Genomic DNA, 14,995 nt, shown 5'->3' with positions numbered 1-14,995 from the left:
TTTTTCTCTCTCTTTAACAGAGCCAAGAGAGAGAAATATCTTTTTCACAGTCAGTGAAAGTTCCTTCCGTTATGACCTGTGGTAGTTCACATGCAATGCAGAGATGTCCAACTGCAGTCCTCCCAAGCTTGGTTATTCTTTTAGAAAGTCCTTTTTTTTTGTTTTCTTTTTTTTTTTTAATGAATTTTTCAAATGATCAACAAGGTGCCTTACATATGCACAGATCACAAGTTTAATAAGAAATAGAAATATTTTGTATCAATTACCCGCTTTAATATTATGAAGAGAAAGCAAGTGGGAGTGAAATCAAACGAAAAATAGGGGTTAACGAGGAGGAGAAACTGTTGCTGTAGAGATATATTTTTGTGTTTCTGTTGTGTTACTGTAGAGATATTTCTACATTTTTATTTGGTTTAATCATACTAGCTGTACTGAATCATTTAAAGCATTGATTATTTTCATTATTTTGTTTTAAAAAAGATTCTGATTCTTTTTTAAAAGATGATTGTTGGTTGCTATGGCACATAATGCCGGTTTGGGAGTGGACTCTGGCTGAGAGTATGTGAACATTTATATTATATTAAGGCAAACATTATTGGCACTAGATTAGATGTAACATTTTGGACTTTGTTTACCCCTTTTCTACTTTGCAGGATAAACAAAATATTTGAAATGTCAGTCAGATTTCAGTTGCGTGTGGACGTAGCATTTTGTAACAAATATTTCCATACGTGTTTAAAATGTGCCTCGTTGTGTTAGGTTGTACCTGTCTTGACATTAGGCCTATTGTGTATCTATACGGAATAAAAACTATTCTATTCGTAGTTGAAATATCATAGGTGGCAGTCTGCCAAGATCAGAAATGGTGCACCGTTTGCTAAAAATGGTCCAGTATTTTGTCCCCCGACTGAAGGCTTTTGTCAGCTGGTTTGCTTGTTGCATTATGGACAGTTTGGATCATAAGGACACAAGTTAACCACAAGTGCCATGAAACATCTCAGTCCAGCCCTCCATTTCCATCTGTGCAAAATAAACCTCATGGAGAGCCGTGCTGGGCGAATATGTGAGTCCTTGTTGTGGGAGCTCGTTCCATTTCACCTTCAGTAGAGGTCGACGTCCTTTGCTTTTCTGTCTGTATTGATTAGTCTCTCAATTCATTAGCTTAGCATATGATCTGAGAGCCTCAGTGAAACAACTGGCCATTAGGGAATTGTGCCGGCGTGGGCATGAGAGTGATGATGCAGGTGGTGGCTTTGTTTGACAACCTTGCTTGAGTAACAAGCCTTCTGTGCTGTGAAAAGTGCTCGTTTGTCCTCAACCGCACGAACAGACCATTTCAGCTCACTTCGTTGTGGTTTATGTTAATATAACGTGCTGCTTTTCCATATGGAGATGTTTGGCTTGATTTAATAACAGTCCTAAAGTAAAAGGATGCATTTAACGTGAAACATCGCCATTTTTTGGCAACAGTGGGATTGATTGGCACGCAGCGGGTGACTGTGAGGTTGGACTGATCCAGTCTCAGCCACCCAGGGGAAGAGGGATTTATATTTAAGCTTTGGAGAAGGTGGTGGCCGAGGTGCCTGGCTGGCCGGGACTGGCTACATGGCCATGGTGGTGTTCCTCATGCCAGCGGTCGACGCAGCGGCGACGTGCATTCATGAAGAAGTTGCTGACGGTGCTAAGTTCCAGGCCAAGCTGCTGTGAGATGGTCACCTGCATTTCCTTCGAGGGCCGCTTGTTCTCCTTGAAAATGGCGATGAGTGTGCGGCGCTGCAAGTCAGTGAATACCAAGCGCTGCTTCTTGGGTACCATGTTGCGTTCCTTGTGCTGCTCCTGTTCCTTACGTTTGCAAGCTGTGGGGATCGGGAGGATGAACAAGAAAGATCAGAGAAAGGGAAGTAGACAAAGAAAACAGAAAAGAAAAAAATTCATTAGTCTTGTGTTTCCACTGCATACTGAAGTACCCTGTTTCAGAACAAATTCCACTGATGAACGGATTTGCAGGGAGTCGAAATTTTCAGACTCTACTGTTTGGCTGTGGATTAATAGTGATTTAAGACAAATCCATTCTATGTCCCCAGAGGTCAAAAATCATCCCTTTAAAGAGAGCAGACAGAGCAGGCCAACGGTGAGTACCTCAGCCTGGTCGTTGGAGACACTGCTGTTTGATTCAATATTAATGCACTTTGGGCTCACAGTGGGAGAGCGAGGGACTGGTATACAAAAGTAAGGGTCTTTGTGTGTGTGTGTGTGTGTATGTGTGAGAGAGAGAGAGAGAGAGAGAGAGAGAGAAGGAAAAGAAAGAGAAATAAAAAAGAGGAAAGACGTAAGGGGGGGGGGGGTATTGACTCATCCTATTTTAGTGTATATGCGTCTGTTTTTGGAGGTGGGGTTGTCCGCAGAGACTTTGGTCTGAATGCCCCTCCAGCAGGTCTGTAGTCTGCGACTTCAAACAGAGGCCACTTGAGGGCACGGACCTAAGAGAGGCAGAGTATTTTCAAACTGCCTTTTACTCACACCTCCCTCTATATGTTTCTGTCCTGGCAATGCAGAGAGAGAGAGAGAGAGAGAGAGAGATTCTGGCTGCCTACTTGAGGGCAAGTAAACACTGGGAGTGTTAGGAAACATGAGAATGCCAAGAAAGGCTTTGGTTCGTTTCAACTCACCAGTTAAAATAATTGTATAATGTAGAAATGCAATCAAATGCCTTTTCCCCCAGATATATCTAAATATAGCAAACAAACATTTAATATTTATTTTTACACTATTTATATGTTTTATTATTGGTTTGTTTTCCAACGCACTCACAGACCTTTTGCTTCTCTCTGCGTTTTTGTGAATGGATCATTCATTTCTTAGCCTGTTAAAGCAGTAGCTCTTTGCGTATTACTCTGTCTTTAACTGTCTGTGTGGGTTTGTGGAGTGACTGGAGCCAAACTGTGGTGCCATGTATCTAATTACACTGAGCTGAGACCCATTGATCACTTCACCTCTCACAGTCAAATCTGTTTACTACAGGCGTCTAACTGCCTGGACCGCATCCATCATATTCAGATTCCAATATCAGCCACTATGCGTTTGCACACACAAGCGTGCAGGCAGGTGCGCACACACTATTAAATGCATTGTACACTTGAAGTTAGATGGTTCTCACTACAGAACACTAGATCCAGGGGGCATGGTTGGATCCAGATCCAATTCCTCTCACCTTACATATACCTTAACCTACCTGTCTCCACCCCCTGGTGCCTAAACGCACCCATCTCCACCGCTTAACCTAACAATCCCCACCCCCTGATCCCTAAACCCACCCATCACCACCCTTACACCTACCCATCTCCATCCCTAAACCTTCCTGTCTCCACCCCCTGATCCCTAAACCCACCCATCTCCACCCTTACACCTACCCATCTCCACCCCTAAACCTACCCATCTCCACCCCCTAGATGTGGATCAAACCACACCCACTGGATATTGTGTTTTTCTGTGAGGGGCTACTGCTTGAAGTGTAGGCCTCTACCGTTTAAATGTTGACGGTCCTTTAACGTGTCTGTAATATTTGTTTTCGCATGACATTACTCCTAAATGTGTCTCTGAGCGCTGGGTCTTAAGTGAATGATGCAGCTTTAAAGCCTTTCAAATTGTAATGCGTCGTCTTGTGTTGCTCGACTGAAATAACCACGCCTGAAAAAAGCAGACCTCAGCCTATCTGACTGACGTAGACGACCTTCCAGCAAAATTTACAGTAGCCTTTTGTTTTTGAACGTCATTTGCCTTTTGACAGTGGTTTTCAGTACTCAAGCACTACAGATTTTTTTACATTTATATCCAACAAACCTAGGCAGTGTTTGGTGTTCAAATCTACCAGCAGATGTCGCTGACGCTATTCCCTGGTGTAAACGGTTTACAGGCGTAAGATTTTGTAATCGATATTGATCGATCGGTTGGGAAGGGGGCCCTGATTACTGAACCAAGCTCGGCGTAGAAAAGGAAAAAAATCGATAGCAGCAGACTTTAGAGCTACTGTGAGCAGAGAGTGGGACAGAAGCAGAAATATAATGTAGGCTACAGAAAATAATGAATATATAAATAAAATAAGTCAATGAGTGACAAAAAAAAATGAATTTAAATATTCGGATGGGATTTTGACAGTTTCTACTCGCTTATTTGCACGTTTGAATTTCACAAATTAGAAATAAAACAAGACTGACTGTAGGCTTTCTTTCTTTCTTTTCTTTCTTTCTTTCGATCTATAAAGATTCAGTAAGATCAATGATACAGCCTACTAGCAGAATTTTGTTCTTCTGCCAATGATTAGCTATACAACATTATAAAAACTTCATTTTAAATTTGTTATTTGGATTTATTACACAAAATATTGAAGTGGTTAGGTACACCTGGCAGGTAAACAGCAGGTTACAGGTCGTTGCACAAAATAGGATTTTCAAGATTTTAACATTCTGTCATACAAAGGAATGCATTTAAATATTAATAAATTGTGTTGTGCACTGTCCAGTTAAATGTAACAATATATGTTGTGATATAGCTGTCTTTAAAAAATTTACATTTGACGGTAATAGGGTTGACAGGTTTACGGTTTAATTTCGTTTAGCCATTGCTAGACTTGTACTCAAGGTCAGTATGTTTATTAGAATAATTTAAATCTTATATTTGTGAATAGGCCTATCAGTTTTTAAATAATAAGTAGTTAATTGTACAATTTCATGATAATAGAGTTGACTACTGACCAAATATTACAAAGCGATAAAATGAGAAGAACCTTGCATTTTCCTACGCGTATAGGATGAAATTGTACATTATTTGATAATGATAATAGTAAGAAAAATGCGAAAAAAATATGATTTATTTATTTTGTATAATACAAAAAGTAGTCTACTTAAGTTTTTCATTGTTTACACATAAAAGGAACACGCTTTTCGTGAAATGACTTAAGATATCCATGGCAAATATCTAAAATGGTTAAGTAAAAACAGTTTCCGAACTTTAAGGCTGTTTCCTATGTTCTTTAGCGGGGCAATTTCTGACTTGCCTTGCACACCAGCGGGTAAACCTTTGGTGTTCAATACCGGTCGATAAATCCGTAAATAATTCGTTTTTGAAATTCATTTCATCTAATTAATTATTGTTCCATGAAAATTGTTCTGGTAATGAGCCAGAAACTATGGTAGGCCTGCCTTGTACCAGTGGGACTCAGTCTCCAATTCGAAATAATACCAGTTTAATAACACTGCGTGCTGTGCAGTGTGGAGAATGACAAATGAGGACACACTCCAGTATGATTCTGAATAATTACTAAAAAACACAGCTACACGAGTCCAGAAAAACTCCTTTATGTATGGCCTATGATAGTGTTAATTCGTCTGTGGGACATATGCCAACCGCAGGTGCGTCTTTAAATTATTTTTTATTTACCGCAAATGTATGCCTAACGCCTATTTGTTGTTTGTTTTTTAATGAGACTTTATCTATTCGGATATGCTCAAGTGCGTTTTTTTAACGAGAGCACTTAGATGTAAGAATTTTTAATATTTATTTTCTTTTTTTTATGGCACAATGGATTATAATGTTCATCATGTTCATTCATATGATTAGAATAGCCTATATATGTTTGTATATTATAAAAAATTAAGTCTAAAATAGGCTTAATTGAATAATTGAAAAAAATAAATAAATAACGAAATATGAAAACAGGCCTTGATGCGTCCGTTTCGTTTTTTGCCAAATAGTTTTATTATTTATTTATTTATTTATTTATTTGCTAGAATAGTTGTGTTAATGGGTGAGCTCTTCTTGGAAACGAGATTGTGCTTAAGGCAGTCTCAATACTCGACTAAAATTCAGTGTAATGCAATAAGGAAAGATCAGTATGCTAATGTTCAGGTAATTTGAAATAACAGCTCAACCTGTTAAGAAACTCGGTTATTTACTGAAGCCAAGACATTATCGTAAATCATTAGGCCTGAACTTAAGTCGGAATCATTGCGTTGACGAAGAGGATATTAAGGACATTATTTAAACAATGAAAATCTAAGCCACATTTATGAAATGTTACAATCTGCGACACAAATATGTCGTTTAGTACACATTAAGCGTATTGTCGGTGTGCGGATTATGGCCCACAGTGATTAATAGGAGGGCTATTTCTATGTTGGTCGACATTACTTCCAATACCGATCCAGTGGAACGAAGTCGATCAAGGTTCTGTTGCTATGGAAACTTTTGTGACTGGAAATTTAAAGTTATATTAAAAGAACAACAGACTTTTTTACATTTGTTGCTTAAATGGCCTTAATTGTTGCTCTCTGAGTGCAGTGTTTAAACCAGCAAACCATGTACCTTTTAGATGATTATCAGTCTTATATGTTCCAAGCTTATGATATGAATTGTTGCCATATAATAAATTATTGATATTGAAGAATACAGTGTGTCTTTTTAAGCTACAGTGATGTATTCCATCAAAGGCAGTCATATTAGGATTTCACTTAAAGGCCGATGGCAGGTTCTTGTCCTTTGAGGGTTAAATGTGGGTTCATCATCATATCTAATTGGAACTATATTATAACCAAAATCCAAGGGTTCAGTCCAAGGGTTCACAACTTCATAAATAGAAATAAATAAGTAAATGGTGTCTTCTGTGAAAGCTGGAGGTGTATGTGAACTCTCTTGGATTTCAAGTGGGAGGACTGAGGGAGTGCAAGGATCGATGACAGGCCGCGGCACGCAGCCGACCAGTCTGCCTAGGATCGATGCATAGAGTGTGGCTGAGCTGAAATTGGGAGCGGAGTGGCTCCCATAGAGGCCTATTCAACGGTGGTTAAAAAGTCAGTGTGTCATGAAATTGCCCTTGTAATATGAATTGCTTTCATCAGCAACTGGGGTGTGTTTCGACATGAGTATGCTTGTGTACAGTCTAAATATATTTAACATCAGTGCAATCAGAGAAATAAGCATGGAAATCTGAATTCATAATGGATAATTTGTTGGAAGTTGTGGTTTGTGAAACACTAATGTAAACCGCTGATACGTGGGGTTAGTATGTTGTGAGGCTTGTTGTCACACTGGAATGTTACTAATGAGGTTACACCTTTTTCTGCTTTTTTCCAGCTCTCTTTGTCAATGGCTGACTAAACAAGCACATGACTTTTAAAAGTTTCTCACCTTTAAAACAACTCGCTTGTAGGCTACCATTTCTTTAGGACTTATCATGGATTGAATTTATCTTTCTCTCTGATTTGATTTATTGGCTGTCCGCTGGTTTTATCAGCTTGGTGCTAATCATCTCAAAGGTCGATGTTTTGACACAGGCTGATTCTGCTGAATTAGCCGTGAAGGAGGGTGGTGGGCAAGTTAAAGGGCCGAACCTATGAGTAAACTACTTTACAAGTTAGTACTCAAACCTTTTGTTTTAAGAACTAAGCATTTCTTACTCATCTCATTGATTTTGACAGGATCATAACACAGAACTATTGTGGTGAGATCAATAACTGAACAGTCTAATAAAACTGTTGTTTAAGTTAAACATCCTCTATTGGCATATCGACACATTGGCATGTGTTTAGTTGTAAAGACTTCTTGACCTGCAATTACAGTGAAGTGAGTATAAGAGGTCTGAAGGGTTGAGGGACCAAACACCCACCACAAAGTCTGGAAAGAACATTTAAAACCTCTGAAAATACCACAGGATTGATCAATAGGATTCATTTCTTGTGTGGACTCAAGCGGTCATTGAACACACACAGCTACACTGTACAGAAAAAGAAATTCCTTTTTTTTCTTTTGTACTGGTGATCTGATCTAGAGAACATGTAACATAAAAAAAAAAAAATTAATGTCAAAAGAACCACAGCACAAAAAATTATTGCAGGGAATCTAAGAAGGTGGTCATTTGCGTAACCTAAAGGACCATTATTACAATCTTTATTTGTAAGATTAACTTCAAAGAATATTTTAAAATGTTGACAAACTAAAACTCTCAATGATGGTATTTCACTAAATTGTGTTGGGCTCTGGGTTTCACATCTGTTACAAGTTGGATTTATTGACTAATTTAGCATGTTATGGGCTCAATGCATCTGTAAATGGTGTAATGCCACACTAATGGAGTCACTGCATTGTTAAATGGCCCTTGATGCCTCAAGATGTGTCAGTGACCAGCCAGTCTCTCAGACTCTGGAGGGAACATGTGGTTTCTGACCAGTTGAATGTTATTTTTTAATGTATTACAGGGCTAGGTGTTGTTGTTTTTGCCAATAAAAGGCTGTGCATCTATATGTAAAAAAAAAACAAAAAACAAAAAAAACAATAATGTGCATATATACATATAAGTACTTAAGATTTTTTGGGGGGGATTATGTTTTATTAGTTTGCCTTTATGATGGACAGTTGATGTATTGCATTGTCTAATTGTAAATGGAAATTAATTTTAATTATGTTGCACAAGCAAGATTTATATGAGTTCTTTAATATGAAGCGAACAAATAAAGTACTCTAATAGGGAATGTAAGAAAAATAACATTTGTGCTTATAGACCTAGCTTTTTTAGGTCACTCTTGGATGAATAAGACAGAAAGTGAAGTTTACTACATGCCCAAGTGCTTTGTGCGTGACTCAATCGAGTTGGAGGCGTTGTTCTATAATATCAGCAAAGATAAAATTATTAAATCCCCCTCTTGGTATGATTTAGTGGTGACGCAATGCAATTTAACCCTTTGATGCTCTTCTCCTAGGCGGCACGGTCTCTTAGCAATTTGATTTAAAGGTCACTCTCTCCTATCGATCCATTTTGGCGTGCGAGCACAGAGATTGATCATGAAAATCTAAGCTCGCGGAGACAGTAGGCTACTTCACGCATTATGGAGCAACAATGTTAGATCTTATAGTGGCGCGTACTACATATGTTGGGAATACTCTGTCCTCAATCATTTTAAAGAACAGGAGTAAGGAGCTGGATTAAGATATTACACAAGATACTCTATGTTGACTGTCATAATGGCATTTACTGTTGCAAATAAGGTAACATTACGATGTAAAGTAGAATAAATATCTGTCATGTGGACTTCAATCTAAATATAAATGCAATAACGCCAATATCTCTCGCAATAATGGGTATGCGCGAATCCACATTGTTTGCAAATAATACATTATTATATTATTGTGTTTTTTTAGATATACAAATACGCAGAGTAGATTTTTGAGCAGCGTTTAAGTAACAACAAAAGTTGTGTTTACCGATAAGTCAGAATTCACTAAATCGACGCCTACGAAGAAAAGTAGCTTTCGCTTGCTGAGGTTACCATAGCAACAGTCCGCATTTCGAGCCCTTTCCCTTTGAAGTGCAACGTCAGTACAAAATTTTTACTATTCACGCGTTTTTTTTTTACACCAAACATACCTTTTATGATTTTTAAATAGATGACCTTTTGCTAGAACAAATTGGTTTCACGCAAGACGAACCTCAACAGAACATTAGATATGAAAAATACCTTTAAAAGTCGACTCCCTGTAATCATTAAAGTACGCGCATAATGGAGGAAACCCCTATCTTTAAAATTAGAATAAGGCAGTAGGCCAAAGGGGGAGGGGACGAAAGTGAAGTTTCTCCCATTTGGTTCAACTCAAGCTACTGAAACAGCAAATCAAGCAATGGAAATCAATACAAATGCACTGCTTGTTATATAGACCCAAACTATAATGCGAGACCCTTTAAGTCACATATGACATTTATACAAACCGTGGGTCTAAAGATCGTGGAATGATCTTGGTCACGGAATTTGCCTGACAGTAAAAGATTATATTCGAACACCCTGAAATAATAATATTTTAAAACGGCTTCCATGCATCTGTTTACCAAACAGGTGACTGCATCTTCATTTTTCACTTCTGGCTCTATCAATTATTAAGGTTAACATCGATCATTTTCTTGGCCTGCAAAAACCCGTCTCCCCTGAAAATGCCTCTATTCGCTAATCCTAAATCAATTGCGTCCATCCTCGTGGGCTGGGAACTGGAGGCGAGACTGGAAGTCATTTTGATGAGGAGGAGGAGGATGTTGAGTGAAAAGCAAACACTTCACTTCAAAGTGTTAAAGTTTGTATATTAACATGTCCTAACATGTTTGTATATATAACAATCCTAAATGGATTGATTGCGCTCAATTTCATGCGCGATAGCAATTCTTATCCGTATAGGCTGGGCCACAGAAATGATCAAGTGGTGGGTACACCTCCCATGGATGCTATGAAAGCAATTTAGTGAACAGGCTCTAAATTAAATTTAGTAAAAAAAAGCTAATTTACCATCTTGTGGTGCATTGCATATATATATATATATATATATATATATATATATATATATATATATATATATATATATATATATATATATACATATATATATATATATAATATGACTTTAGTCTTTAATATTGTTTTTATCATTTCCTTTCTTGCAACCATGACTATGTATGATGCAAAGTAAAATCTACATCATTCCTCCTAAACAAAACAGTTGGTAAATCCAGAGTCCAATGGGAGAGAGTGCTGAGCCGGTATAATTGATAGATGTACTGGCTATCTTTATTGATCGCTGTATTGATTGGGCCAAACACATTGAGATGGAGTGTGGAATACAGCACAGATGCTGAGACGAATTGTTTTTAATCTTTAATACAATTTTTAAACATTGCGCATTGCGCAGTATTTGAGGGTTGCGATTTTTCTGTCAGATTTACGCGTGACGTCTGATATGCCATATATATATATATATATATATATATATATATATATATATATATATATATATATATATATATATATGAGTGCTTATTTCACACATATACATACACACACACACACACACACACACATATATATATATATATATATATATATATATATATATATATATATATATATATATATACACTAAAATAAGCTCTCTTTTTTATTTTTTTACAGTATAGGCTAGTTAAAAACAAAGGACGCTTCAGCGCCCCAGAAGAACACTACCAAATGATCCCACAGACACGGGCATTTTCACATTAGCCAAGCAGTGCCACGGCATTGATTTTTGTGACTGTGATGAATTTGGAATAGTAATTTGAATTTATTGATTGATGTAGTGAACGAGTATTCCCAGACTCTGAAACACAACCCCCAACTTCTATATGCGCTCAGTGCATAATGGCTCGTTTAAATGCACTTGCTTTTGTTATTTGCATACTATAGTAATTCCTCATTGAGCTGAATTCACGATCCAGGACGTGTAATGGCTTTTATTTTATAAAAGTTATTATTTTATTTATTTTAAATTTACAGTTTTAACAATAGTTAATACAAACAATAGTAAGTCTACTAAAAGCTACGATGTTAATTGTAAATTATATATATATATATACACACATAATATGTTTGTGTTTGTGTGTGTATGCAGTATCACACTTTAAAGTGCTTGTGTAATGTGAAATACATAGAGTTTAAGTTACTACCTGTAGCATAGAGTTTGTCTTCCGTTTAGGGTAACTTGCTTTTAATAGGGTGTTGAAGAAAAAAATCTCGTTGCCCAATTAGCTTTAACGGCAACGGCACTTAAGTGGACAATTGAATAGCGTTTAAATCTTTATTTACCTGAACAACTTTAAATGCGCAAAGGAACCATTTAAATTCCATTAAGTGCTTTTCAACGGGGCATTGACTGGAACTAAAATATGCCACTATATCCTGGTTAATTGAACCCACAACTGAAATACGACGTGTGGTGATAGGTCTGGATGGGTCAGCGGTCTCTGCCAACCATTATCAAAGGTAATTTTCATTATGCACACCTTTTTTTTAATTACTTTTAACAAACTTAATTTTCAGTAAACACATTTTAAGGTTAAAACTTCACATTAGTCTGCTCTGTTTTAGTTTGAATTAAAAGGAAAATTAATTGTGCTGAGTAGCTATGGTGGTGCAAAACTAATTTTGTTAGTGTCTTGACTTGGAATCAATGATTAAGAAATAAATATTTAGAAAAATATTTCTATAAAATAATCTTTTTTTTCTTTAAGAGTACTGAGCTGCAAGTCACTTAATGATATACCTTAGGCATTTCAACAAACCTAAACACCTGCAACAGGCCACAGATGGATATGCTAAGTAAAAATAATTTACACCGGCCTGCCTCCGGTTTAAATAAAATAAAAAATTAGAATAACTTGATCGTAATAATTATGCACCTTTATTTGCTCAGCAAATATATTATCAACAAATATAGTTAAATTTAATAATTTTAGATGTCCCTAAAAATACTTATTTTTGTTAATTGAAGGATAGCCTACACGGCTTGTTTGCTTTATAAATGTTTAAATCATAATCGTCTGTTATTTTATTGTCTTTCTGAATAGGAACAGATGCCTTTCGATTAACTCTGAGAAATCAAGAACAACTATAGTGTACCACTACAGTGCATTGATTGCATTATTGAAGAGTATGGAAGGAGATAAGAGTAAAATATATAGATTAGTATGATTGTTTTGATTTCCTCTTTTGCACGAGGAAACTTCAGTAACATTCACTCACCTGCAAGCCTAAGGGCCGACATGCGCTGAAACTCGGGTTCCTGCAGCCACTTCCACATCCGTCTGAACGTCTCCCGACCTGACTTGAGTTTACTCCAGGGTTTGGGATTCCGCAGGAGGTCTGAGAGAGTGCCTTGAGAGCGACACAAGATCCTCTGGGCAAAGATGGCCTGTGGGATGCTGTACCGCTTTAACTCCGCCGTTATTCGCTGAGCTACCTCTTTAGTGTTGATCTCCTCTAGCTGTCCTGACCCACTACCTTGTCCGCCGCCACCTGCTGCCTGCCTATCCCGCTCCGAAAGCACCGACCCGTTCGCCTGAGAGTGTGAGTGACTGTGGTGGTGGTTGATGCCGTTGAGAGAAGACATGATGCCCGCCCCATGGCCCCCTAAACCCCGCGCCAGGTGCTCTTCTCCCCGACCGAGCATCGCAGCATGGGACTCGAAGCCTCCCGTGGAAATCATCTTATCGTTCCCCAGGTGAGTCGGACCGTACGCGTTCAGAGTCTGTTGAGAGTTGTGCAAAGACCCAAGGCCGTTGGAAAGAGGCGATAAAGGTTGTCCCATCCCGGACAAGTCTTTGGAGTAGTGGCCGTATAGGTTGCTCATGGACGCGAGGCCCCGGTCATCTCGCATCAGCGTGAAGCTGCCGCTGACGTTCCCGGCGGCGAGACGCTGGTGCGCGGGGTGGTGATGAGCGTGAGGGTGCGGGTGGTGGTGAAATTTCTCTGAGACGTTGGATATGGGTGGCAAATGGTGCTGTAGCGGCGTCAGGGTCGTGTAAGTGCTGCTCAGACTCATGCTCGAATCGCACGACATGGTCATCGCTTGATGGAGAGGACCGGACAGCGAATGGTCCGTGCGATACTCCCCGGCCCCGTCCAGTATCGAGGCCATGCTGGACACCATCGCTGACCTCCCGTGCGATGACACCAAGTTCCTATGTGTCGCTGACTGTCGCGCGTGAGGAGAGTTCATCAAGTCCCCCGTTTGATGGGAGTGTGGCACGCCGTGCAGATTCCCAATGTTTTCCATTGTAAGTTCCATTGTTGAAAGACACTGTTTTCCCTCTCTCTCTCTCTCTCTCTCTTTCCTTTCTCTCTCACACTCTCCTTTCCAATAAATTTTAAACGATCTCAAAGCCGCGCGCCATTGATCCCCGAGATCTTCAGTGTTAGTCAATCCAGCATTTCACCACGCACATGTACGTACGCCTGGTGTCTAAACGCTTGTATCTGTCGCTGTGGCGCGCGTCTTACTACTGACAGTCGAAGCTGACCGAGTGAGAGTGTTTGCCTCGTGACCGCGCAAATATATTAAGATGTGCTGTGCCTGTTTGCACGGGTGCGCGCACCGCACAGAATAAAGGTTCTTCGGTGATTCCTATAGGTTCAGCAAATAGCCTTTTCTTTCTATTCAGAAAAAAATGTTTATTTATGGATTTTGGGGTAATTTTATAAATAAATACATTTATATATCTATAAATGTTTCATTATACAAGTTCTTCAGCCTATTGGTTTTCTGGTGTGTTTCAAGCAGGCTATAGTTGTTTTCTAAAGAATAAAAATATCCTAGTGAAACTTCATCAACATGTAAAAGCCTTTTTAAAGGGTGTACACTCACTCTGCTTCACACTAGGGCTGACGTCACCAATACTTCTAATATTGGTTATTCACTTCTCACAATTCGTCCCTCTGATGTAGTTAAGAGGCTGAATTCGAGTCTTTTACTTTCATGGGGTGACACCTGCACACTTGGACACTAGTGTTATTGTGAATTATTGGGGATTCCTTTATGGACATGATTCATCGGTTTCTCCTGATAAAGTTGCTTAACTTGGCGCCAGCGCGCGACATCTTAATGGTTAAATATTAATGGATTTCCCAAACCCAAAGTAGATAAGATAGTCAAATTCCTTTTGGACGACATGACATCACATGGGGTTAATCATATCATGTGTGTTAAACGTTTGAAAGTTTCACAAATGTAATTATCTGAACAAATAGCTATTTGCAGTTTTATTAGTCTTTATGTTGTGGCAGAAACGTATGTGATTTAACTATCGGCACCTTGAATAGCAGAAACAAAATGAACTTATAAAAACAGAAAGAAAAAAAAGGAAAAGGTCAGATTTCATATTCACTCAAGTTTAGGCTGCATACACTTCCATTAGACAAGTTTTGAGGAGATATTTCTGTTACCATGATGCTGCATGGATGATGACAACATGGAAATGTATCACATTCCTTTTTTTACTTAGTTGTTCCATTTACATACAGGCCTAGCTTTGTGATTCACTAGACTTGAGCATGTAGCCTATGTCTTTTCAGCCATTTAAATACTATAGGCCTGTTCCGTTTATAAAAACACATTCGGTTACTGCAAAAGTCGTGGGCTTTTGAAAATATACAGC

The 14,995-nt window shown here is 38.5% G+C and overlaps 1 protein-coding gene across 1 annotated transcript; it reads right to left on the bottom strand.

Annotated features, from left to right (window-relative positions):
* Positions 1-40: 40 nt before the first annotated feature.
* LOC113064931 (hepatocyte nuclear factor 6-like) lies at positions 41-13,972 on the bottom strand. The gene is made up of 2 exons (XM_026235948.1): positions 12,585-13,972; positions 41-1,856 (listed from the first exon to the last, which is right to left on the bottom strand). The coding sequence occupies exons 1-2, from the start codon at positions 13,627-13,629 to the stop codon at positions 1,552-1,554; spliced, it is 1,350 nt and encodes a 449-aa protein (XP_026091733.1). The 5' UTR covers positions 13,630-13,972; the 3' UTR covers positions 41-1,551.
* Positions 13,973-14,995: the final 1,023 nt, after the last annotated feature.

The sequence above is a fragment of the Carassius auratus genome, chromosome 47, assembly GCF_003368295.1.
Source record: "Carassius auratus strain Wakin chromosome 47, ASM336829v1, whole genome shotgun sequence".
Classification (NCBI taxonomy): domain Eukaryota; kingdom Metazoa; phylum Chordata; class Actinopteri; order Cypriniformes; family Cyprinidae; genus Carassius; species Carassius auratus.
This window is presented reverse-complemented; position numbering and strand designations above follow the sequence as displayed.